Source organism: Rhamphochromis sp. 'chilingali' (genome assembly GCF_963969265.1).
Source record: "Rhamphochromis sp. 'chilingali' genome assembly, chromosome: 3".
Lineage (NCBI taxonomy): Eukaryota > Metazoa > Chordata > Actinopteri > Cichliformes > Cichlidae > Rhamphochromis > Rhamphochromis sp. 'chilingali'.
In genome coordinates, this window is record NC_137931.1 from 41598113 (window position 1) to 41623448 (window position 25336).

At 40.4% G+C, this 25336-nt stretch overlaps 2 protein-coding genes across 6 annotated transcripts in view; both read left to right on the forward strand.

The window, feature by feature from the left end:
* Positions 1–4488, forward strand: part of gatad2ab (GATA zinc finger domain containing 2Ab) — a 36178-nt gene extending 31690 nt beyond the window's left edge. For all 3 annotated transcript variants that reach the window (XM_080877836.1, XM_080877837.1, XM_080877835.1), the window contains exons 6-11: positions 586–702; positions 881–1081; positions 1181–1430; positions 1560–1966; positions 2094–2316; positions 2524–4488. In XM_080877836.1, the coding sequence (XP_080733962.1) occupies positions 586–702; positions 881–1081; positions 1181–1430; positions 1560–1966; positions 2094–2316; positions 2524–2657 (1332 nt within the window). In that variant the 3' untranslated portion in view covers positions 2658–4488. The remainder of the gene's footprint in view (positions 1–585; positions 703–880; positions 1082–1180; positions 1431–1559; positions 1967–2093; positions 2317–2523) is intronic.
* A 2639-nt stretch (positions 4489–7127) lies between these two features.
* The window catches only part of yjefn3 (YjeF N-terminal domain containing 3), a 49054-nt gene continuing 30845 nt past the window's right edge, over positions 7128–25336 (forward strand). For 2 of the 3 annotated variants that reach the window (XM_080876930.1, XM_080876931.1), the window contains exon 1: positions 7136–7556. In XM_080876930.1, coding sequence (XP_080733056.1) covers positions 7489–7556 — 68 coding nt within the window. In that variant the 5' untranslated portion in view covers positions 7136–7488. Of the gene's footprint in view, positions 7557–25336 lie in introns of all 3 variants that reach the window. The other variant, XM_080876932.1, reaches the window with a different exon arrangement.

A 25336-nucleotide genomic window follows, 5' to 3' on the forward strand; every position in this document is an offset into this window, starting at 1 on the left:
ACTTACAGTCCAGCCAGTTGGTGAGATACATGAATCTGAGGCTCAAAATGTTTTTTCACGACTTGGGCATCCATCTATTCACAATGAGACAAACTTTCTACAGTTGTTGAAAGTTCAGGTCTTGGTAGTCATTGTGCTATTATTCCACCAAGACCACAGCATGCAAATATGAAAGAACGTAACTGCTGAGACATGTTTTAAGTTCATTATAAAACACTCTTGGGACTGCATTCTTTGGGCAGATGAGTGGTTTGGAGAGGTTGGATGACATATCAAGACAAGAAAGCACACAAGTTATGGTGCGGCATAATCTAGCTCTTTGAATTACTAAATTTAAGAGTTCACCTACTCTGTACAACAGTTCATGTGCTGTTTGTTTATTCACATTGTATTTGGCTGTTATTGTAATATAGACGATTAGACCAGAGTTGTTAGTTGACAAACTTTGTCTTGCTATTGTGTAATTGCATGTAAAACTACAGAAAATTATAGCAGTGATAAGACATATAACACACACGGCAGACAGTTTACTACTTGTGTGGAGGAAGGCCATTCAGTTTTGATCAATTTGTTTTTACTTTACAGGTGACGGGTCGCAGCTCAGGCACAGTGATTCCCCCTCCCTTGGTGCGGGGTGGCCAACACATCCTGTCCAAACACAACTCTCAGAGTGTCATGCCCCCCCTGGTCAGAGGAGCCCAGGTTAGTGTTTTGGAAGTATATAGAACCTTAATTTTTTTACATTTATTCTTCTGTTAACTAACTTTAAGGTTCTTGGTTGATATATATATTTTCTTTTTCCTTCTCGCATCTCTCCATGATTTTGTGGATAGTTGTCCTCTCTAATGTCTGTTTTTGTGTGTCCATTGGTGGCTATCAGCCTATTGCAGTGACTCCCCAGCAGATAGCCAGTCTACGTCAGCAACAGCAGCAGCATAGCGGCTCAGGGCCCCCTCCACTCTTGCTGGCTCCGAGGGCTTCTGTGCCCAATGTCCAGGTCCAGGGCCAGAGGATCATTCAGCAGGGACTCATTCGGGTGGCTAATGTGGCCAACAGTAATGTCATGGTCAACATCCCTCAGGTAAGGTGCATTTAGCATAGGTCTGCTAACTATGAAAATGGTGTCTTCATAGTCATTTGTAACAGGATTTTTTTTCTTCTTCTTCTTTTTGGTGTCTAGGCCTCTCCAACCAGCCTAAAGGGCTCTTCAGTCTCACCCAACTCTAGTGTCAATGACTCTCCAGCCAGCCGGCAGGCAGCTGCTAAACTTGCACTACGTAAGCAATTGGAGAAGACGCTGCTCGAGATCCCTCCACCAAAACCTCCTGCCCCTGATTTCAACTTCCTGCCTTCTGCAGCCAATAATGAATTCATTTATTTGTTGGGCTTAGAGGAAGTGGTGCAAAAACTTCTGGAGATGCATGGCAGAGGTGGGTACATGTTTGCACTAGTTTGGAGATGTTACAGAACAGCAGTAGATCTACCTGCAGAATGTTATAGTATGAAACCTTGTCCAAAGAACCTCTGCGTTTACCATGGGTCTGTTATCCATAATGTAGGTAATCTTGGCCCAGCTGCAGCAATGGCCAGCTCCGTTCCCAAAGAGCCATACACCTGTGCCCAGTGTAAGACTGACTTTACCTCTCGCTGGAGAAAGGAGAAGGCTGGGACCATCCTCTGTGACCAATGCATGTCGTCCAATCAGAAAAAGGCCCTAAAGGCCGAGCACACCAGTCGATTGAAGGCAGCCTTTGTCAAAGCACTCCAACAGGAGCAAGAGATTGAACAGCGTATCCTCCAGCAGGCAGCCTCCTCTTCTTCCTCCTCTGCTTCCTCAATCTCTAAATCCACCTTGTCCTCCTCCTCACTGTCCAAAAATGAGGTGCTGGTCTCCCACCACTATAAGCAGGTCAGGGCTGCCATGCAGCACATACCTGTGTCTACTCACCACTCCAGCATTAAGCAGGTAAGCATTTGACTGTATTGTTGAACGACCAGGCTTGTGGTTTAAATGTTTTTCCACAGCCACAATGTTGGTTTAATGTAATGTAGTGCAGCTGCACCAAAACTCTGATCTTTGTGTGTCTGTACAGGGTCATCTGTCACACCTCCAGTCTGCAATTAACGCTCGTGGTGTGGCCCACTCTTTCTCCTCCTCACAGCTGCAGAATGCTGTGACAGCAGCAGCACTGGGTAGTAGGTCCGGTAAGCATGCTGCAGCTCGCTCGTTGCAGCAGGGGGCAAAGGTTGGTGCTGGTGGCAGTGGTAACCAGGGCAACGTGGCTGCCTGGAGGAAGCAGACCGGTGGCAATGCAGGTATATAAACCGGAGACAATTATGTAGAGAATGCACTTCAAATGTTCTTACATTCTACTCATCTTTGGAGTAATCGCTCTGTTGTAAGGTTGAGTTGTACTGTTACTTTTTGTTCTTCAGTGCCATTCCTTCTGGCATCACCTTTTCATTTCCGTATTTCATTGTAGTGCTTTTCAGGTGTTTGCTTATGTATTTGTACCTTGACAGGTGTGACCATGGCCTACGTGAACCCCAGCTTGTCTGCTCATAAGACCTCTGCTTCAGTTGAGCGTCAGCGAGAATATCTTCTGGACATGATTCCCTCCCGCTCCATCTCCCAAGCAGCAAACGCATGGAAATAATGCAATCCCACTCCCTTTGACACCATAACATTTAGCTCCCTTAACATCAATAACAGCCATTCACATTATTGTTCTAATTCTTTCTATGGATTCGGCCTCTGGCCAAAACGGTGCAGAATTGGCCTCTTCTTGTTGGATAGAGGTGTCCTTACACCTTTCACCATATACTTCTGCTACCTTCTTCCTTTTCTGAATCCTTCCCCCATTGGAGTTGTGCTGTGACAGCTCCAAGATACAAGGAATATGTTAAATATAAAATGGGTACCCTTTCAGAGGGATATATGGATGACGTGTGTACAATTTTACAGACTTCTTCAGTGATGTTGCCTCTCCCCTTCCCTGTATATTGGTTGAACCTTCCAGTTGCACCAAGAGGAAGTTTCCGGAGAATCCCTGAGCTCCTCTGCCTCTGGATTAGGCAAGGAAAAGTAATAAATACTATTACCCACCGTAAGAGATTCGTCTTACTTCCTGCCCTTGTCTAGTCTGAACCAGTCAGACTGAGGCTGTGGTTGCCAAACTGAACGTAACTGAAGACCTCATTACAGGAATTGTTGAGCTTTGAGGACCATCCACAAAATAAGAACTGCTTCAGCTTTGCAAAAATGAATAAAGTAAAAAAAAAAAAAGAAAAAAAGAAAACTGGAGGAAAAAAAAAAATCTTATCTACACACAGACTGCCTCTTCTCTCAAACCTACAGCGTGTATAATAGAGAAGTTGATGTGTGTTGGATTATTTTGTATGGCTGAATGTTAGGATTTTCTTTTCTTCTGTAAGTCATATACTGTGTTTGGAATATTGTGCTCCCTGATACTTTGGAAGTGGCCTCATGTCGAGGTCTGAATTTAAAGGCTAATGTTACTGTTGAGGTGGTTTTACATCTGCTGGGTTCCATGTTGCAGCCTACTTTTAAATGCTTTGTTTTTTCTAAGATCAAGAGAAAGAATAAAAATTAAGGTTTCACTGACTCGTTAAAAAAAAGAAAAACATGGGGCATATTCTTAATGAATATTGTAAAATAAACCTTCCAAAGAACTAGTGGAGCCCAAATGGAATCCCTTCTGCTAGAAGGTTTCTAGTTTATTTGAACCCTCTCTGAATATAAACATGAATTCATGCTAAACTGAGGGGGTGTAAGGAATGTCATATTTTTGACATTATTTTTGCTTTTAGTCATAGGTTGTGGTGCATTCCCCCCCCCCTTCTATAGACAAACTATCTGAATTTATTTATAGGGTTAGTAAAGACATATGCGTATGCCCTAAGTTTGCAAGGATCTTCACTTAGAATTTGTTTTCTCTTGTTTGTCAAGTGGCTCCCACATACCCTATGATTGGTCCAAGAGAAGCTGGACAGCATTCAGAATGTAGTTATGCAAAAACCCCTATAGCAACAAATGACATGAACTTCTAGTCTTTAACATTAAAGTGTGTGTGATTTCTGTCAGGTCATTGAATTGAGCTAACTCTGCCTTTCACATGAGCTATAGTGCATTTCTATCAGGTTGCAGCAGCACAGGATAAGCTAGTGAAGTACAATATGTCTACATGTAAAATGGGAATTTTCCATTGCATGTGGACTTCTGTTATTTTACTACCATGTGTTGTCCCCCCCCCCCCCCCCCCCCCCCCTTTTCATTTCAACCCCTGGGGTGGTCCAGGTTTCTCCACTTAGCAATGATTTTACAGGCACTTTTTGAAAAATGTCTCTAAATTAAAATGTAAAAATGTTGTCTTAAGTTTAATCACAGAGGTTTGTTTAATGAGAAGTGGTATAGCCATCTGACAAGCTGAACACCCCAGCAGTGATTTTTTTTTTTTTTTTTTTTTTTCCCCAGCTTCCTTTATCTTTTATTTTACACTTTTCACGTAGAAATGATCCAGTTACGTCTTCATTGATCAGAACTCCCAGTCTTACAGGCCCGTTGCTTCACTCTGGATTTCATCAATACAGATGTAATGGTTTTTTTTTTTGTTTTTTGTGTTGTTGTTGTTGTTGTTTTTTTTGTTTGTTGTTTTTTTTTTAATGGCATAAGGATGTGAGTCCTTTATTCATGTCCATATACTCTTCAGCTCAGAAGTTTTTGTCAGGTGCCCTGCTGGTATGTGCTGCCAGCATTAGGTAAATGAACATCCTTTGCGCTGTGTTATCACTGTACACCTGGGTTTCATTTAGGATGGTGCACCAGTACACTGCTGATAGAAGTACAGGAATATAGTTTCTAACTTGATTTGCTCAAGATCTCGTATTTCTGTCTCAAAGTAGCATCAGAAATATTCCAGGTTATCTGCACATTCCTGACAGGCAGAAGATAGCGGTCCACGTCTTGTGGATGCGAAAGAAAAGCAATCGAAATAAGCCCATCACTTCGTGCCCTGCTAAAAGTAACCCTGCGCTGTCCTGACTACTGCCGCCTGCTGCTGCTGTTTGACAACATCACCATTCCGTTTATTTGGGGTCGACGCGCTGTTAAATGAAGTGCTGCCCAAATGAAAAAGAAAACAGTGTGAAAATGTTTTTTGGGGTTTTTTTGATTTTTTTTTTTTTTTCTCCTGCTCTATCAAATAATAAAACTAATTTTAATCCCTCTTTCATGGCTGGTTGACCTGTTTATTTGTGGTGTAAATCAACTTCTAGAACTGACTGCATATAAACGATAATTAATGAAGCTAAAAAGCACACATTAACATAGACACTGTGTGTGTGTGTGTGTGTGTGTGTGTGTGTGTGTGTGTGTATATATATATATATATATATATATGAAAACTCAAATATAACTAAGTGACCTCTTCCTTCGGTTTGACAGCTTACAGTCAACAATTGCTGTTCTGCTAGTGGCCACTTGAGGGCGACTTTAGAACAATCCCTATACACCCAAGCTAAACTGTTGATTTTAAGCAGCACAAAACCCTGGTATAGTTTCCTCCCTGAATGACATATCTACTCATCCATCTAGATTCTAGAAAAAGGGTGTGGCCACTTTGAAAATTTGGAAGCCTTTTGGTGCCTATTGGTGTGTTTAAGGCTGGAGTTGTAGAAATTGACCCCCCCCCCCCCCCCCTTTTTTTTGGCTCCTTGCTTGTTTACCACTACCAGCTATATGTATCTGTGCATTGCCCTTGCACTTTTTCTTTTTTTTTAGGCTGTTCTTTTAGAATACATTACACATTGCAAAAACCTTTTAAATGCACAAAGTTAAAAAGGTCAAATTCCTTTTTAAGTCGATGTAAAATTCCAGTCAAAAATTAGTTAACTTTCCCCGACAGATAACACCGATGTTAACCTGTCTGGTCTCTTATTTTTGTTTTGCTGCTGGTGGGCAGACCGAATGAAGTAAGCTGGCCCTGTACTGTATATACTTGGTATTGGATCAATAAGAAAATTTGCAGTATGGCACAGCAATATTGTTACTGCCCTCAAAATGCCAGGAAATATAATGCAAATTGAAACACGTGTTCAAATGAATATTTAATTTACTAAAAATATTGTCAGATGGTTCAGTAAATACCAAATTTTTAAAGAATTTGCGTTTTTTGGTAATTTTTTCATGGTTCAGGCTTTCAAAGGTTATTGCCCCCTTTTTTTGCTGCTATTGGGCTGTTATTGCTATATTAATTAAGACCACTAGGGGACAGAGTTTACCAACATTCCTTACGCCCAGGTTTTCCCTTTGTTTTCCTCCTTGGAATTTGTCGTTATCTTCCTAATAGGTACATTTATGCAGCTTGAAATAAAATGCAGGAGAATAATTCTGTAATGGAAAAGAAATACAGGCGTCAGTCTGTTAACTGAGCTGTAAGGAGTCAGAAAGTCCGGGCAAAGTGAAGGGTGAAAAAGGGAGAGAGACCTTTAAAAAAAGAAAGTGGGCTATTGTTTATTACCACAACCCACTCATGAGCCTCATTCCTTGGCAACCACAGGTTCTCCTTGTGATACTGCTATACATATCCCTTCTCTGTGTGCATGCGCAGCTCTGTGTAAATTAATAGGTTTGCATTTTCAACAGGTTTACATTTTATCAGCTGCTTCAGATTGATATCAAGAGGCAGCATTTATTAGGTCCTAACTATCACGCTGATAATATCACCTATGATTAATGCCGGAGCTGCAAAAATACTGCTCTGTAGCCACGTTGGCATTAAAGTGTTATTACTTCAGTTAAGGTAATAGATTCAATTTATCTCTCACCACCACGTGAGAGATGGTAGTGTTTGTGATTCACGGAGCAGTCGAGTGTTTCCTCACTCTGGTGCTTGCTCTCGATTCTCCATCAAGGGATCCTTTGGCAACCAGGGAGTATGCATGGACGTCTTTGTGCTTTTGTGAATTTAGGGGAAGTGAGGGAGGCTGTTGCACCGTCGATGACTGAAAAGCTATGATCGTGGCAGCCCGAGCCAATCAGCCAAGGAGCACCATGCCTCCTGATTCTTAATTGGCTGGGTTTCCCGGCAAGCGCAGCTGATACACACAGCCGGCTGGTTTTATCAGAGAACAAGTCGGGGCCACAGTGGGAAGGAGAGAGAGACAGAGGGGAGAGGCAGAGATACAGAGACAAGATTCAGTATATGTGTGTGTGTGTGTGTGTGTGTGTGTGAGTGAGTGTGTGTATCTAGCAGCCAGTAATTACCATCCAGCGCCTGAACCAATCAAGAGCCGTAGAGAAAGATACAGAGGGAGGAAGCCCCTTTCGATTCTCAGTCTATTCCCAGGCAAAGAAGTAGTCAGTGTGTCCACTGAATCTGAGTCAGACAGAAGGTACGCAAGTGTTTTCTTTGGAGCGGCACAGCTCATCCCTTCTCATATTTGCCGAGTCCTGCTGGGTGAAAACAGATGGACAAGATGAACCATAGCTCAGCTGAGGCAGAGGCTGAGACCATAGAACCACTGCGCTATCTCAGGTAGGCACCAGCTCTGTTCTGTTGCTCTTTTACTGCTTCGTCTCTGCTTCGAATTCGTGTCTTTTAAATTTCCTTCCACACTGTTTACTGTCATCACTTCAGGAGCACAGTGTGAGAAAGACATACGATAGTGACAGGCAGAATTAGCAAGCAAAGATGGAGTGAAACATCAAAGAGAAGGCATCAATGTATTGATTTGAATCTTAGTTTTTATTAATGTTACAATTTGTTCAGGACAAGCTGCTGAAAGATACTTAGGGAACTAATGAGGGCAATCAATTACAGTCACCAACAGTGGAAATTATAGTTAAAGTAATGATTAGGGGGTCCACCCCAGGAAACTTTTATACTGCTTTGCCCGTTGTATATTTTCTTCATTGCTCTTCCAGTCATGCATCAAATCAAATTACTACAGATATAGGCTATTATTTAATTAGAACACCCGCGGTTAATTTAGACCAAGCAAAGCATCTTATTATTCTGTGTCCTTGAGGATAAGATGTGTAATCTTGTAATGCAATTTAAGGTTAGTGTAGTAATGCTGTTCTCTTTGCTACCTTCGTAGCATCACTTTTACTGGCAAATTGGAGATGGGGGAAAAAATAGTAATACTTACTGTATCATGGGCTTATGCTGTATTTGGGGTTTATAGACATGTGCTCTGCCTCCTTGCCTTTTTTCACATAAGGCACTTTTCATGTAGGCTGCATACAACCATTATAAATCTGGAATCATCTCTAACCCTCCGAAGACTGGAGGACACTTTAGATGTTTAGACATTTGTCTGGATGTTTCTGTTTGTCAATTGTAATATCTGGTCTGAGAGCTACAGCAGTACAGCAGCAATGCTCACTTAAGTTTAAATTAACTCAAATTAAATACTGATAACTGAAATATATGAACTAGTTCTCTATGACAGCCACATTTAACAAGGAGATCCTTTACTTAATCTTCTGAAATAAAGAGTTGGGCTTTCTGGAGGAATTCTAGGCTAGTTTAAATCTTGTATATCAGAGTCAGGCATTCATCTGAAACATTAAACATTAACAGCGGTCAAGCTGTATAAGTCCCTGAGGCAAGATGGACGAGCATCCTTTAAATGGCACAGCCTAACTCACTATTGAGCTGACCATGCCCATCCCCTTTAGAATGTAACTTTTGCTGTCTGCTTCACGCTGAATAGCATGTCATATTGCAAAGTTAATATAATCTCAAAACTGGTTTCTCGAATATGAGTTCAGTGTACTCAAATGGCCTTCACAGTCATCAGGATGTCAACCCAACAGTGCTGGGAAATGGTGGAACAGGAGACTCAGATCATGTGCAGCTGACCAATCTGCAGCAGCTGTGTGATGCTATCATGTAAATTGACTTTGTGTCAGCCACTAAAGAATGGATGAGCAAGAACCTTCTAAAAGCTAGATGAAGATAAGACTGAAATCTTTCTTCCTCACCCCAAAACTAAGGAAAGTCTTGTTTTGCCAAACTGGGACCTTATAAAATGTCCCAGTTTGGCATGTAGGAAACCTCAGTGTTATTTTAGAAGGTGATATAAATTTACAGTCAGTTTAATTGATCATAAATGCCATCACTGAAACTTCACTTAGGCTCGTAGGCATATTGGTTATTTTAATGATCTTTATACTGGCATACAGAGAACTGCCACTGTGAATAACACACCATCCGGAAAGTTGCTGCCATGAAAACAATGAAATTAATATTTTACCTGCTGTTTTAGGTAAACTACAGTGGATAATTTAGACTGGATTTGCCTTGTCCCACCAGTATCCTGGACTCTGTTTTTGATCCTCTAAGAAATTGAGGCTCCTCTAGTTCTTTGCCTCTAAATATTAGATGTGGTGATGTTTTTAATATGTTACGGATAGCTGTTAGTTTAAAGTAAAGAATCTGTGACAATGTTGTTTTTAAAATAAACTCCACTCATTTTGTCCCCAACCTGTTTGTGTACGTTGCATAATTTAACAAGAAACAAACAATTTTCATTATTTCTGTTGTTGTATAGTAAACCACTGTTTATTGCATTGTTTAACTGAAAAAGTGCTATTCAAGCAAAGTCACTTATTTTCAATCATGTAGCCAATTTCATTATTCCCATCCTTATACACTAAAGTGTATATGTGCATACTAATAATCCTATTTTGATCCACTTTATATTCAAAACACCAATCTGTTGTCATTCTGGGATGCAGTGAAACAGCGATAATACTCCCAAAGCAAAACACGCAAATAAAATGTTTTTCCAGAAAACGTTTAAAGTCAAAAGAGTCTGCACAGATAAGAGAAACCCCATGCAAGAAAACATTTTACAGCCCATTTAGCTTTATGTTTTGGTCATTAAGAGCAAGGGTTGTACCCAAATGTAGACAAGTGATTAATTTCAGTTTCTAACAGAATAGCAGTTTTGGACGTCGTTCAGTCATATGACTCAAATTGTTGTGGAGTATATTCTTCCCCTGGAGTTAAATGAGATGAAGCTTACACATCAAAGTCGACTGCTGGGTGTGTGAAAATGGTTGCAAGTATGAGAAAGATATTGTATTAAGCTTTGACAATGAAGAAGAAGAATAGCAAGCAGAAAAAAAGATGATTCTTTTTTTGCTTTGCTTTATTACTTTCTGTAAATGTTTTAATAACTACGGTAACATTTATGTATTTATCTATGTGCTTTAATAACTGTGTAACACTAATGGTATTTTAAGGCATGAACAGGCACACAATACCACTCCCACATGCACAGTCAGAAATGATGGTGCTTATCAAACCCCTTGAAAGACTCTGAACGGTGTTAAATTTTACAGTGTGATGGCAGGATTAGTGATGCGAACGCCTGGATGCTTTCCAGCCCCGCTGTTTTTGTCTCAGGCTAATCTGCTGAAACTGTGTGTGTTCACTCACAAGTGAATGACAATTGCCTTATTCTTCCATCAGTGCACTTAAAATAAGATAATAGAATTAACAAAGCCCTGACAGATGGCGTCTTCATTTTCTTTTTAGAATTTTTAAATAAAAAATATTCCGTGTCCCCCGTTGGATTTTATAATATATGTAGGCACACGGTACCTTCGGATGTCTTCATATTAAAGTTTCTGATGCATGTTTCTTTCACTGTGTACATATTATTTCAAAAAATCAATTTTTTTTAAATGTCTCTAGATACATTACTTTTTCTTTCCTCATGCACTGCCTGCATTTGCATTCTTCTCCCTGTGTGTTGACATCCGAGCAGCTGAGGCTCACAGATTAACTGTCACCCAAGAGGCTTTTTCCCAGTTGTCAACCTCTCAGATCTCTGCAGCTTGACTGGGACTGGCTGGCAGTCAATTAAGGCAGTCAATTAAAGCCCCCATACACACATAACTGGGGTAGCTGATTATAAAGCTGTTCTCATTGTCAGTACACAAGGTGCGACTTTTAAATAACGGCATTTGGCTTGTGTAATTCTAAACAGCATAAAGCTCATTTATTAGCTTCAGCATGTATTTATATGTATGCTTATAGACATATTGCCTGTGTATGCGCCATTCTTCTAATGTATTGCCACAATGAAATGAAGCAGTGATTCATAATTCGTTCTAAAATGACATATTGATTTTGAGTTGGTAACCGATATCAGTTTAAAAGTTGGCAGATGACAAGCTGTTTGTACAGCAAACCTGCAAATAATCGCTGCCTTAGAAAAATAAAGCTGTTCAGTGATCTGATATAATTATACAGAAACTTTAATGCATTTGCCAGAGGCAAGCAGCAACCCATTTAGTTAACTAACGAAATCCTCAATATGCCACAATCATGCTGTGTTAGTGTGTTAATGGTGGTGACTGCAGAAGTAATAACAAACTACAGAGATACACAGATAATACAATATAGGATGTGTAGCACTAATTCTTAAAAAAAAAAGCATTTTATTTGGATCTCAAATCAACTCAAGTACTTGAGTTGATTTCATGCCCAAGGCAGTGGATAACCTGTCAATGTTGGCAGTAGTTCTGAGCTAGTGATGACTTGGCCTTGGAATCAGCACAGGTGCTTGATGCTGCCGGTAGCCTCTAAAAGTTCAGATGAGTAAATCGCAGAGGGCAAATTTTGGGCTTGTGTGTTGTGCATTCAGGCAAATAATGTCCTCCTGGCAGAAGAAGTGAAAATACCTCAACGCCTAGATGTTTACCAGGCTGTATTTAGTAATTGTGTTCAGTGGAAAATTTTACAAGGCCTTCTCAACATTTGCCAGCACAATATATCCTCATATTTATATAATATGTCCTCTCTCTCAGCTCTAACAGTGATTGTAGTTTTAGTCCCATGCTGGGCCTACTGCACCTGAGGCCTGCAGCCACTCACACAGAGAAATTTTAGACTCGTGGTCTGAGATGTTTTCATGTGTCTCCTGCCAGAACGCTCAGCTATCTGAATTTACCTGCTTTGCCTTCATGTTCTTCATACCTTGACGAAAATTATTATTGAGCTTATTGTTATTCCCTTGGCTTGCCTCCCTCATTTCAGCTCCCCGCCACCAATTCCCACGTTGGCAGCTCCATTTATTTGTGTGACAGCTCCAGCATTTATTTATAGGCTTCATGTAATGATTAGGGCAGAGAGGTTGAGATGCAGAGAGGGAGGATCAGGCGAGAGATGATTTGCCAGAGGGCAATGTTTGGCCATGATTTTTCTCCTCCATTAAAGACAGATTAAGTCCATTCACCATGTTTGAATGAGGAACATCGTGTGTGTGTGTGTGTGTGTGTGTGTGTGTGTGTGTGTGTGTGTGTGTGTGTGTGTGTGTGTGTGTGTTTGTGGGCGGGGGTTTCAAAGTTTTGTGATCTACTTTTTTAAAAATGTCATTACTTTTCTAGCATACATAGCGCAGTGGTAATTAATGAAGTTCACTGAGTGCTTTTGATAACCCCCCCAATTATTAATGAAATATAACTTTCTTGTTTTTTAAATAGATTTAAGTAAGATTTTCTTGTATTTTTATTTATTAAATCTTAGTTTTTGTGATATTGAGCAATATTTCCCCAGGCTTTCTGAAGGTCTTTAAAATGTTTCTTTGGGAATCTTTCTGTCAGGGTCTTGTACCTGACCTTTTTAAGAGGAATGTTTTATTTTTATGGTCTGTTAAGCCACTTAACACTGACCTATGAATCATTCAGGCATAAAAAAGGCACCTAACCAAGCAATGAACCAGTGATGTGTCTACACATAATAGACTAACAAACAGTTTTAAATGGTATCTTTAGTTACTTTGTTACTAGCAGCCTGTCACAAAAGCAAGCCATTTATTCCCATTTGACAAGAATGAATTCCTATTTTAAGATTTATACTTACAATAGATAAACAGTATCTGAAGGTCATGTCCTTAAGAAATAGGGAAAAAAGCCCAACTAAGACCTCACACAGGGCTCAAGAGATGCATCTAACCCTTCAGTTGATTCATCTACTGTTTACTGAAGGCTCTTCAGAAATAAACTCATTGGAAGCGTGGATGTCAAGAAGACATTCTGAAGGAAGGGAAACAAGGAGAAAAGGCTGAGGCATGCTAAATCACACAAGAACTAGATTAAAAATCAGTGGCAGCAGGTCTGATAAGTGATGAATCCAAATTTGGAATTCCTGGTTCAAATTGTTGTCAGTGTGTATGTAAGAAGTCAGGAGAGGAGGGACATCTGTAAAACATGGCAGAGTCTTTGTCACAGTTTTCTGCTAGTGGTTTTTGGAGATCTTGCCAAAACTGAGGGAATTATGAACACAAATCAAACACGATCAGAATCAGATTCAGCATACAATAGCACACAGAAAGAGTCTGACTGCCTGAATACAAATTTGAAGTTTAAACATTATTAAAACAGTGTGGGATTCTCTTAGGAACAGAACAAAAGGCAGCCAACATCCAAAGAAGAGCTTGGGATGTCCTTCAAGAAGCTTGGAGAACTATTCAGAATCAGAATCAGAATCAGAATACTTTATTGATCCCTGGGGGAAATTATTTTTTGTTACAGTGCTCCATTTTAAACCAACATTAAGACAAGACAGACAATACGCTAACTAAGAATAGTACAATATATACATATATATATACATACATACATACATAAGTCACTTATAAATAAATATTTGGAAAAGAAACATGTGTAGCTGTAGCAGCAAACAGTGTGTTAAGTGGATGCGTTGTACAGGGAGATGGCCACAGGCAGGAATGATTTCCTGTGTCGTTCAGTGGTGCTTTTCGGTAATCTCAGTCTCTCACTGAACGAGCTCCTGTGACTGACCAACATGTCATGGAGTGGGTGGGAGGTGTTATCCAACATTGTCTTTATCTTGGACAGCATCCGCCTCTCCGACACCACCTTGAGGGAGTCCAGCTCCATCCCCACAACATTGCTGGCCTTACGGATCAGTTTATTAAGTTTGTTGGCATCTGCGACCCTCAGCCTGCTCCCCCAGCATGCAACAGCATAGAGGATCGCACTGGCCACAACAGACTCATAGAAAATCCTCAGCATTTTCTGGCAGATGTTGAAGGACCTCAGTCGCCTCAAAAAATAGAGACGACTCTGGCCCTTCCTGTAAAGTGCTGTGGTGTTTTTAGCCCAGTCCAGTTTATTGTCAATGTGTACTCCAAGGTATTTATAGTCATGAGGATTCATGAGGATTATTTAAAGAACTTAGAATAAGTCGAGCAATGTGCAAAAGCCTTGTGACTTTTTCACATTTTCAGCAGCATTCTAGACCCTGATTGGTGACCGGCCAGTCAGCCTCATACCAGTTGCATACCAGCTAACAACAACTTAGCGTGGAGTCACCAAAGTAAGGTGTGCAGAGACGACCAGAAAAACATCATAACAACAAACCTAATCAGACACTTAAATCATTTTAAAGAAGTGAAGAAAAACTAAGCAAACAAAAGTGGCAAAAGCTAAAGCTATCCAAATGCAGCCAGCTACAACTTTAGAGCCTCGGTATGAGCAAAAGATCAAAGCGGTTAGGGGGAAAGTTATGGAGTTGAGTGAAAAAGAGAAAAGGGTAAATGTCTTGTTAACTTGTGAATTTGAATTAATGTTCAAGAAATCTCATGACCCTGCTTTTGTTTGGTGAGGTAAGATATGTTGTTAATCATTTGTACCTCTGTTTAATAGCTAAGCACTTTATTTTCAGTTTTTTCAGTGACAGAAGATCTTGTAACTTACTGGAGTTTACAGAAAATTTTAAGTTTGATCATTTTATTATTAAAATAATGTTTGCATTGAAGAAAGTGATTTTTATTTGTTTGTACTGTCAGTTATAGTTCTGGAAGGAAAACCAGGAAGCTAGCAGGTCACACTAAACAACTTCTAATTAGTACTTAAGAAATTATAGCTGAGGTCTTACCTTTTTCTATTAAAAATAAATAAAAGTTTTTTTACACAGTAGCTATTATTTGGAAGGAGCCACAATCACCCAAAGGCTAAACGGCTAAATAGAAACTAAGAAGGTAAATACAGGGATGTGGTAATTAATTTTTCATGTTGATGAATTCACACCAAACACCACCTCCCTGGTGAGGTTGAGGTCTGTTTCACCTGAGATTTGACAGCTCTTATGTTCATTTCCCTGACCACCTAAAACAAAATAAATACTGTAGATTCAGGTTTAAATCAGTCTCCAGGCAGCAGCCTTTGTTAATCAAGAACACAAGAGAGCCATTTGAGAGAGGCAGAGCTCAGACTCTCATCTCCTCATTATGCCCACACTGTGAATCATGGGATTTCAGTGGATATCAGGGAACACTGGAGAAAAAGCAATATTCCCCACAAAGTGCCCCAATTTATTTAAACAAAAACACACACATACAATGGCAGATGCACCCTCCCGCACAAAACCCAACAATTGCTTTAGCAGTCATCAGTTTGAAGAAAAAAAGAGCAGACACAAAAGCTCAAACACTTACTGCAGATTGAAGTGATGGGGTGGGTTCGGTTCGCTTATGTCCACTCGTGGTTTCTGTGACAAGACATATACTACAAATTATCCTGCAAACTACAGCAGGTGCACATGGTATATGTCTGCATGTGCAGATTCAGAGCGGTAAGACAGACGTTTTTTTGCAAAAACACAAGAAAATCATTTGTGCTTTAAAGTGACGAGATGCAGTATGGTCAAAAAGTGTTAAATATCGTAGATCACAGGAGCGACCTTCTTGCAGAAGCTCACACGGATTCTTTTAAAGTGTAAGCTGTGCTTATCACCATCTGCTCACCTCTAAAGGCTGCTAGTTTTGTATTAGCCCAGATAACTGTGATAGAAAGATGTTGGAGTGTAAGCACTGGAGCAAATTTTAATGATTTTCTAAGAGGTTGCTCAATACATCCAGCTGTTAGGAGTTAAACCTTCTTTTCCTACCACTTGTGCTCAGCTCTCCATGTTGCTCGCTGTGAAACAGTGGATTCTTGTACATGCATAACAAGATGAAGTTAAGAGGGTTCCTCTCTGGGTTCAGTCATTTCAGGTGTCTCTTAACAGAGACATATTTCATTTATTATTCCTCAGACATTTAATGTAATTTAGAGATTTAGTATTGGATACTTAAAACCTGAAAATTGAAAAATATTTCACTGTGTACGTCAAGGATGCTTGTTTGTGTGCGTGACTTAATGTGTATCAGATCGGTTTGACAAGCACTTTTGTCTCTCTGGTGGCAGAAAACATATTCAGCTATGACATCTGTTGAAAACCTAGATCATCTAGATGCCTTAGGAGCCTTCACCCCTAAATTTTCATCAAATGCTCAAACCTACATAAAGTGCTAACAGACTGCTAAATAGAAAAGGCAACCAATAGCTGCCTGGAAAGCACAATAACACATTTTGCTATAGTAGTTTTGGGCTATGATTTGAATATAGTGCACAGTTTTAATGCTGATTTATAAATTAATTATAAATGTGTTCTCTGTTCTGTGTTTTATTCACATTTAGTTTGAACGACACAGGAAATCATTCCTGCCTGTGGCCATCTCCCTGTACAACGCATCCACTTAACACACTGTTTGCTGCTACAACTACACATGTTTCTTTTCCAACTATTTATTTATAAGTGACTTATGTATGTATGTATGTATATATATGTATATATTGTACCATTCTTAGTTAGCGTATTGTCTGTCTTGTCTTAATGTTGGTTTAAAATGGAGCACTGTAACAAAAAATAATTTCCCCCAGGGATCAATAAAGTATTCTGATTCTGATTCTGATTCTGATTTAAAGAACATACCTACATGGCCTTGCTTAATATTTTTGAGTTTATGACAGTGTGTGTCTTGCATAATCAGTCTTTGTATGGCACATTCAGTTGTTACTTTCATATTTTTGTGATTTAAAAAAAAAAAAAAAAGGTATAGAAGTACTCACAACTTCCACTGATGACAGGCGCTTTCACTTGACTCAGTGAAACAGAGCACCAGGCTATTATTAGAGACAGGGCATTATTTCATTTGGCAGGTCCACACTGTGCTTCAATTACCTTTGGTTAATTAAACTATTGTGTTGCTTGAATATGAGCTTTTCATATAGTTCAGTAGGCTTAACAGTGTTGCAGGTGAGACGTGCTCTCCCCCTCATTCTCCTTGTACGTCTTCATGTTTTTCCATCTCACTTTAAGTTTTTTTTGATCAGCCCGAATAATATAGCTGTTATTAATCAACATGATTATCTGGCCACTCAGGTTTCCTGCCTATGATGTTGTTTGTTCCCAAGCTCTGAGCAATGCAATTAGTGAGGGAAATGTTATAATGAACAATAGAAATTGACAGACATTGGCCACTTTGTTAGGTACACCTTGCTTACACCTGGTTTTCCTTAGAACTGCTTTAACTACATGCATTTAACAAAATGCTGGAAACATTTCTTGGACATTTTAGTTCTTATTGATATGAGAGTGTCATGCAGTTGCTGGTGAGTCGTGGTCGTCTGCTGCTGTAGCATATCAGAGATGCTCCTCTGTATACCTTGGAGGTCACGAGTCATTATTTGAGTTATTGTTGCTTTTCTGTCAGCTTAAAGTTTGGCCATTCTCCTCTGGCATCAACAAGGGATTTTTTTCCCCTTAGAACCGCAACTCTTCAGACTATTCTTTATAAACCCCAGGGATGACTGTGTAGGGAAAATCCCAGGAGATCTGCGCTTTTTGAAATACTTGAGCCTATATGGCACCAATGGCCATGGCTCATTCAAAGTCACTTACATCACCTTTCTTCTCTTGCGCTCCAGTTTGAATTTTAGCAGGTCATCTTGACCATGTCTACATGTCCAGAACGCGTAGAGCTGCTGGAATGTGATTGGCTGATTATATATTTATATTAATAACTGTTTGAGCAGGTGTACCTATAAAGTGCCTGGTGAGTGTATCAATAAGATCAAGGTTAAAAGAAAAATGTTTTCTTTGAAGGGGCCTTCTATACACTAAATGTAATACTGAAAAAATATTAGCACCAATAGTTTTCATTATATTCTTTAAAAGTTGTCCAATTCCCTTGTCACATTATTTATGGCAAGAAAGAACTCATGAAAATCTGTGTTTTTCTCAAATATGTGATATGTTTATTTGCCTATTCATGCAGACTTCAGTGTGTGCAGACAGGATGCACCATCATTGTTTACCGAGCTACATTTAGAAACTGACAGCCATGAAAAAAAGAGGAAAAAAGAGGCACGGCTTGTGGGTGTGCAATGTTCCTGTTTATTTGTGTAGATGACGGTGGCGTTAGATAAAAGCTTAAAAAATGGTTTAGTGTACGCTGCCTGGCACCTCACTTTTCTGTTTCATTAAGGGAGGGATTTCAACAAGAACACTTGAGCACGCTGCTTTTTTGATAAATACCTTCCAACAATTCAAACCATATCAGCCTCTGATGGAGGCTCACATCCAAGCTATAGGTTTGTGCTTCACTGAATAACAGATTTCAGTCTGCTGAAAAGAAAAAGAGACAATGGCCTCTTTTATTGTGTACTGAATAATCCTTGTTCTGTCATTACTGCCTCATATCCATATTGAGCTATAGTTTTGTTATGTATTATTTTGTATTATTATTGTTAGTATTGATTTTTTGTGGGCTACTATGAGGGATTGATTATTATAACTTCCTTTTCACTTTCTTCTTAAACCCAGACTGAGCTGTGCACACATGCGCTCAAGCGCTTACATTTCAGTGTCCTTAACACATTGTAAATGGCCTGTATTTGTATAGCGCTTTACTAGTCCCTAAGGACCCCAAAGCGCTTTACACATTCAGTCATTCACAAATATACATTTCTGACATTCAAAAACAAAACAAAAACAAATCAGCGACCAATATAGCCACCTTTCTTTGCAAGGACACTCAAAAGCCTGCCATCCATGGATTCTGTCAGTGTTTTGATCTGTTCACCATCAACATTGCGTGCAGCAGCAACCACAGCCTCCCAGACACTGTTCAGAGAGGTGTACTGTTTTCCCTCCTTGTAAATCTCACATTTGATGATGGACCACAGGTTCTCAATGGGGTTCAGATCAGGTGAACAAGGAGGCCATGTCATTAGTTTTTCTTCTTTTATACCCTTTCTTGCCAGCCACGCTGTGGAGTACTTGGACGCGTGTGATGGAGCATTGTCCTGCATGAAAATCATGTTTTCCTTGAAGGATGCAGACTTCTTCCTGTACCACTGCTTGAAGAAGGTGTCTTCCAGAAACTGGCAGTAGGACTGGGAGTTGAGCTTGACTCCATCCTCAACCCGAAAAGGCCCCACAAGCTCATCTTTGATGATACCAGCCCAAACCAGTACTCCACCTCCACCTTGCTGGCGTCTGAGTCGGACTGGAGCTTTCTGCCCTTTACCAATCCAGCCACGGGCCCATCCATCTGGCCCATCAAGACTCACTCTCATGTCATCAGTCCATAAAACCTTAGAAAAATCAGTCTCGAGATATTTCTTGGCCCAGTCTTGATGTTTCAGCTTGTGTGTCTTGTTCAGCCTTTCTTACCTTGGCCATGTCTCTGAGTATTGCACACCTTGTGCTTTTGGGCACTCCAGTGATGTTGCAGCTCTGAAATATGGCCAAACTGGTGGCAAGTGGCATCGTGGCAGCTGCACGCTTGACTTTTCTCAGTTCATGGGCAGTTATTTTGCGCCTTGGTTTTTCCACACGCTTCTTGCGACCCTGTTGACTATTTTGAATGAAACGCTTGATTGTTCGATGATCACGCTTCAGAAGCTTTGCAATTTTGAGACTGCTGCATCCCTCTGCAAGATATCTCACTATTTTTGACTTTTCTGAGCCTGTCAAGTCCTTCTTTTGACCCATTTTGCCAAAGGAAAGGACGTTGCCTAATAATTATGCACACCTGATATAGGGTGTTGATGTCATTAGACCACACCCCTTCTCATTACAGAGATGCACATCACCTAATATGCTTAATTGGTAGTAGGCTTTCGAGCCTATACAGCTTGGAGTAAGACAACATGCATGAAGAGGATGATGTGGACAAAATACTCATTTGCCTAATAATTCTGCACTCCCTGTAATATAAGAGAATAAAATCTCACATGGTGAAGCTGAAACATTGCTACTGCAGCAAGACAACAAACATCATTTATAAAAACTAAACACAGTTTCATCAACAGTTACCGTGTTATGTTAGATTCCACTGTGCAGCCAGTGGCCTAGTGGTCATTTGGCAAAATGCATTAGCCTGCTTGGGATTCTTCCAGATTTAGATTTAGTCTGTCAGGCCAATACAGTTGCAACTGATGATTTTATAACTGGTGACTGTAGCCTCAAATTGTAGCTCCACTTTAGGTATGTTTACGAGGAATTCTTATGAGTTATCTGAGCGAGGACCTTTGCAAAACTCTTGCTTTATTATTTCAGAGCAGTCTGTGACTCACTGTGTGTGTGTAAATGTGTGGATACGTGCTTAAATCAAAGTTGGGATTATCCTGTTCTTCGTAGAAAGTGTTGCTTATCTTGGCAGGACGTGGGGTCGAGGTTACTTTATTTTTACTGGAACCTTGAACTTGGGTTGCCTATTGAAAAGGTTAAAAACTGGTTAAAAATTATTTAAAAATATTTTTGAAAGATCAGCTCAACTCATCAATTACACTGAGGTATCCATCATATGTTCCCCCATTTTCTCCCAATTATCAATTTCAGGACTCTGGGAGGCCTAGAACCTATCCCAGCTGTCATGGTGTAAATTCTTATGAGTTATCGACATGAGGACAGATCTGTTACCCTTAAACCCATGTCTTTGTACTGCTGGAGTAACTGAAGAGAACCCACACAGACATTAGAGAATTCTTGCTGTGAAGCAACGGTGCTTACTGTTGTGATATTTTGATACCATGGTAGCATTTACAGGATATTGTTTTATAGTGATATTATACAGGAAAACTGTTACTCAATAAGGCCCATTTACTAGTTGTTTTTCTCTTTCTCTGTGACCCAAGAATTAATGTGTAAGAATCACAGGATGGTACCTCAAGGTCGAAAACACCACAGAGATCACTTCCTTACTCCCATCCTCCCTTCTTTATCTCCTAGAAAAGAGCTTGTTAAAGGCCAGGTGGTTTGTTTCAGAATTCACTAATGAAAGAACTCTGTATTCTATGTCTAGGAGTGTATTTTGCTGGGATGATCATAAATTGTAACTGAAGAGATAAACTACACAAAGGATACTTCTTTGCTCAGGAGGCAGGAAGACGTTTCCTTATTTGGTCTGTACCGGTTTGAACTGAGAACATGCTGACACACGAACCTTTTTCCTCTATATAAGCTGTTGTATACTTAATAAACCTTTGAGTTGATTGTGGGAGAGCAATCTGAACAGTCTCTGTCACTTTGTTCTCCTAACTGCTCCCGACGTCGTAACTAACCTGCTGAACGGCATACCTGAGTGTTACTTTGAATAATTAGGAGTCTTATAAGGAAAGGACAAAACTCTGCTTATCGCTCACGCCACGGAGGAAACCCGGGACGGAAATTTCCTTCACTTACCACCATACACTGAGGTGTCTGTGTTGTGCATTTGGGTCTTAATCCTGTTTCCCCCACCATTAGGAATAGAGCATGTGACATCTCAGTGACATTAGTTACATGAGTCATGAGGACAAAACACTCTTCTACCATTTACTCAGCAATGTGATGCACTAAAAATAAGAGGTGCACACTCATCATACACTATGCGTTTTATTGTATTTTAACTTTTTTTAAAGTTGTTTTTTTAGCCAATGTAGATCTGAACATTTGAAGTAAATGGAAAAGAAGATTTGCATCTGGATTTCTTCATGTGGAAACTAAAAGATGATACAAGCAGTCTGCGCCTTTGTTGCTGCTGAACATTTCTTGTATTTCCATATTCAAAATTGTCAGTATCCACCTTTCAAAGCTAAGCTTAGTAGGTCTACTTGGACATTTCTATGAATTGGAGAATTTCTATCCAAGTGTGCACCGGACCATATCTCTCCAGTGCCAAGAGGCACTACAGCGAGTCTCCTCCAAGGTGATCATGCATGCAGCATCACCCAAGGAAGCTGCTGAGTGGAAACTCTTGAGCCACATTTCAACTTCTCTTCAGCAGTGCCTTAAGCTGATAACAACAACAAAAAAGAAATAAATTTAAAAAATCCCCCATTTACTATTTCCACTGGAGATAGTAAGTGGTATTTGAAGGTAAGGGGGTCCTTAAAAACCTGATTCTTAAAATCTGGGAGTCAAACAGACAATTTCCTCAAATGGTAGCTATAACAAATTGCTCCACTTGTAATTTCTCTTCCTTCAGCGTTTTTTCTTCTGAAGCCTGTGGAAGACTCGCTGACAGGGGTCAGAGCTGTTCTGAGGAATGTGACTACAAAGAATAGTGTTCTCATGGTGACAGAATGGGAGCGACGCCCATTAGCAACTCGCCTTATGTCGTCTTTGCTGGAAAATCAGCGTGAGAAGTACATGTAGAGTGCGTGGGTGGGTGGATGGGGGTGGGGGGGACGGGACTGGAGGATAGCAGAGAAAAGGAAAAAGTGGGTGAGGTCCAGTGAACAGTTAATAAGATCCAGAGGTTTTGTGCCAGTTGCCATAGAAACCAGCCCTGGCTACACCCCAGTGAGGGATGTAGTCTGGCTCCGTGTGAAGTATAGGGATGATCTTTTTGTTCACCCTTTAAACCCTAGGCTTTTGTTTGAAATGTTCACCTGCAAAAAGATTCCCCAGAACACGATATAAATGAAAGAATTTGAGAAACATAATAAATGCAACAAAGCATTACTTCAGGAATACCAGCAGATCAGCTGATCTCAATACCCGATATGCTCCTACACACAATTAGCAAATTTCATTTATGACCATACTATTTAGCCTTCAAGTAATTTTGCTACCCACCTCCATCCCAGAATGTCTTTTCCTGCATCTGTTGTGTTTGATGCCTTCTTTGTTCGGTGCTGGTTTTGCTGCTGCTACCATGCTTTTCCTTGCATGCATGTGGAAGTGCTTGGTTTTCTTCCGAGTGTCAAATGCAAATTACCACTGTGTAGTGGGTTATATTCACCTAAAAAGAAAAAGATCCCTGGTTTGAATCTGAGAGGAGACATAAATCCCTTTGGGATTGTGTCAGGAAGAGAGTAGAAAAACCTGCCAAGTGTCAAACATGAGAGGAGACCCCTTGTGAATAAGCGAGCCTTCAATAGTATCCTAGGAAATTAAAAAATCAAAAATCACCTTTTGAGTTTAATGATCCTGTCTGACAATTTTAGTTGTGCCTATTTTAAATGGGTCATTAAGATATAAATGTGCTGGTGTGTTTGGCTGCAACTGCTCACAGGTTACTATAATAATTCTTTAATTGCTGGGCATAATCAGGTTCCCTCCAACTGGCTGTCTTAGTGCCTGGCTCCGATTGGAAATTTGGATAAACAGGATGCTTGTGTGGTCCATGCTGGTCTGGGTTGTTTTACTGATCGTCAGCCATCCCTCCACCTGTGGCACTTCTCCACCCGTACATCACTTTCAAGCCTCGCCTCAGAATTGCAATCACAATGACACCAACCCAGTAAAGTCCATCTGGTCTGCAACTCATTGTCCTTCCTGTAACATTAGTCTACTAAACATTCGCTCACTCACTGGCAAGCGCATCTCGACCAGGATCTCCTCTCTGACCATAAACTAGACTTTCTCTGTTTGACTGAAACATGGCAACAGTCCAATGACTTTGTCTCGCTCAATGAAACGCCATTGGAGCTTATTTACACCTGTAAACCTCATTGATTGAGGAGAGGAGGGGTCTTGCGATGATCCACTGTTCCACAAGTTCTTCTCATCTCTGCTCCTGTCTTCCACTTGTTTGAATACACCACTTTACAGCTCTCTGGACCGACCCCTACCATCATATGTACTGTTTACTGACAAGTTTGGCCGTTTACCCTTGTACAAGACACTGACGTGGTGGCAGCACTTCTTTATTAAACATTCTTTTATTGTGGTTTGTAATGGGACACAGACACTCTCGCTCCGCTGTCACGTCCGCTCTCTCCCTCCTCCAACTGTCACTGCGCACATATAAAGACTCACATTCACATGCCAGCACACCTGTTCACCCCGCCTCTGCGCCACCCCGGGAGCTCGCTGCGCCACCCCTCCTCTGCAGCAGAGACCACACCCATGCCACATTTACCTATCACCTAAGACAAATAAAGATTTTTTTAAATGACTTTGCTGTTTTTCTATCTCATTTCGCTGTACTTTTTTCTAACATGATAAACCTAACATTCATATGGACAGTGATAATAGCCCCCCTTCCAGAGACTTCCAATCCTGTCTGGGTTGTTTTAGACTGCAACAATACATAGAATTTTCACTCACTGCAAAGGTCATATATTGGATCTAGTGTGCTGTTCTAGTGTCATTCGCACTGACTGCAAAGCCAAATTGTTTAACCTTTCAGATCATATGTTTTTCTCCTTTAATATTCTTTTCACTTTCTGGGCCCACGTCCCCATTTTAGGTTTGACAGCATTTTAGTAGGTAAAGGTGATTGCCTTGGACATGAATTGAGCTGCGGTTTGGGGAAAGCCTTGAAGGGGACTGGCAGCGGCTCCTGGGCCTGGCAGATCCCCATGTACTAAATAGAAGTGAAGAAGTTAAAGAATAGAAAAGGGCAGGGAGGATGGGGCACGAAAACGAGAATGAACAGCTTGGAGAGCTGAAGGAACATATTGTAATTTTCTCAAGAACCAGACATTTTGATCTCAGTTTGTCCGTTTATTTGGTGACACAGGCAAACGGGCCATTAACTCTGGGGAGAGTGCTCTCGTGCAACACCTCACTTCAGCCCCGTACAGTCACTCAACAACCCAGACCCCCCTCCCCTTCCTGCACACATTAACTCCCTTTTTCCGGCAGCACAACCAAACATGTATCTTAAAGAAATAACAACCATGTGCAGAGCTAGCAAACCTGTCACTGTAAAATAACATTTAACCATCGTTACAATATATAGATAAGAACCGGAAGGAGTGTGTTTGGAGGGATGGTCTCAAAGCTAAGGGGCGCCAACTGGAATTCCTCTTTAAGAAAACCGGACTAACCGCGCACAAAGAAATGTATAATAACCACATTGAACTGTATTGCCTCCTCCAAATCTACATACTATTCCCATTTATTTTTTCAAGTGTATGTAACCCTAAGTCTCCTTTTTCTTTGTTTAATCATATGACTAGGCCTCCTGACTCTTTTCCTTCTCATATGTACGCCGCTGATATTTGTAA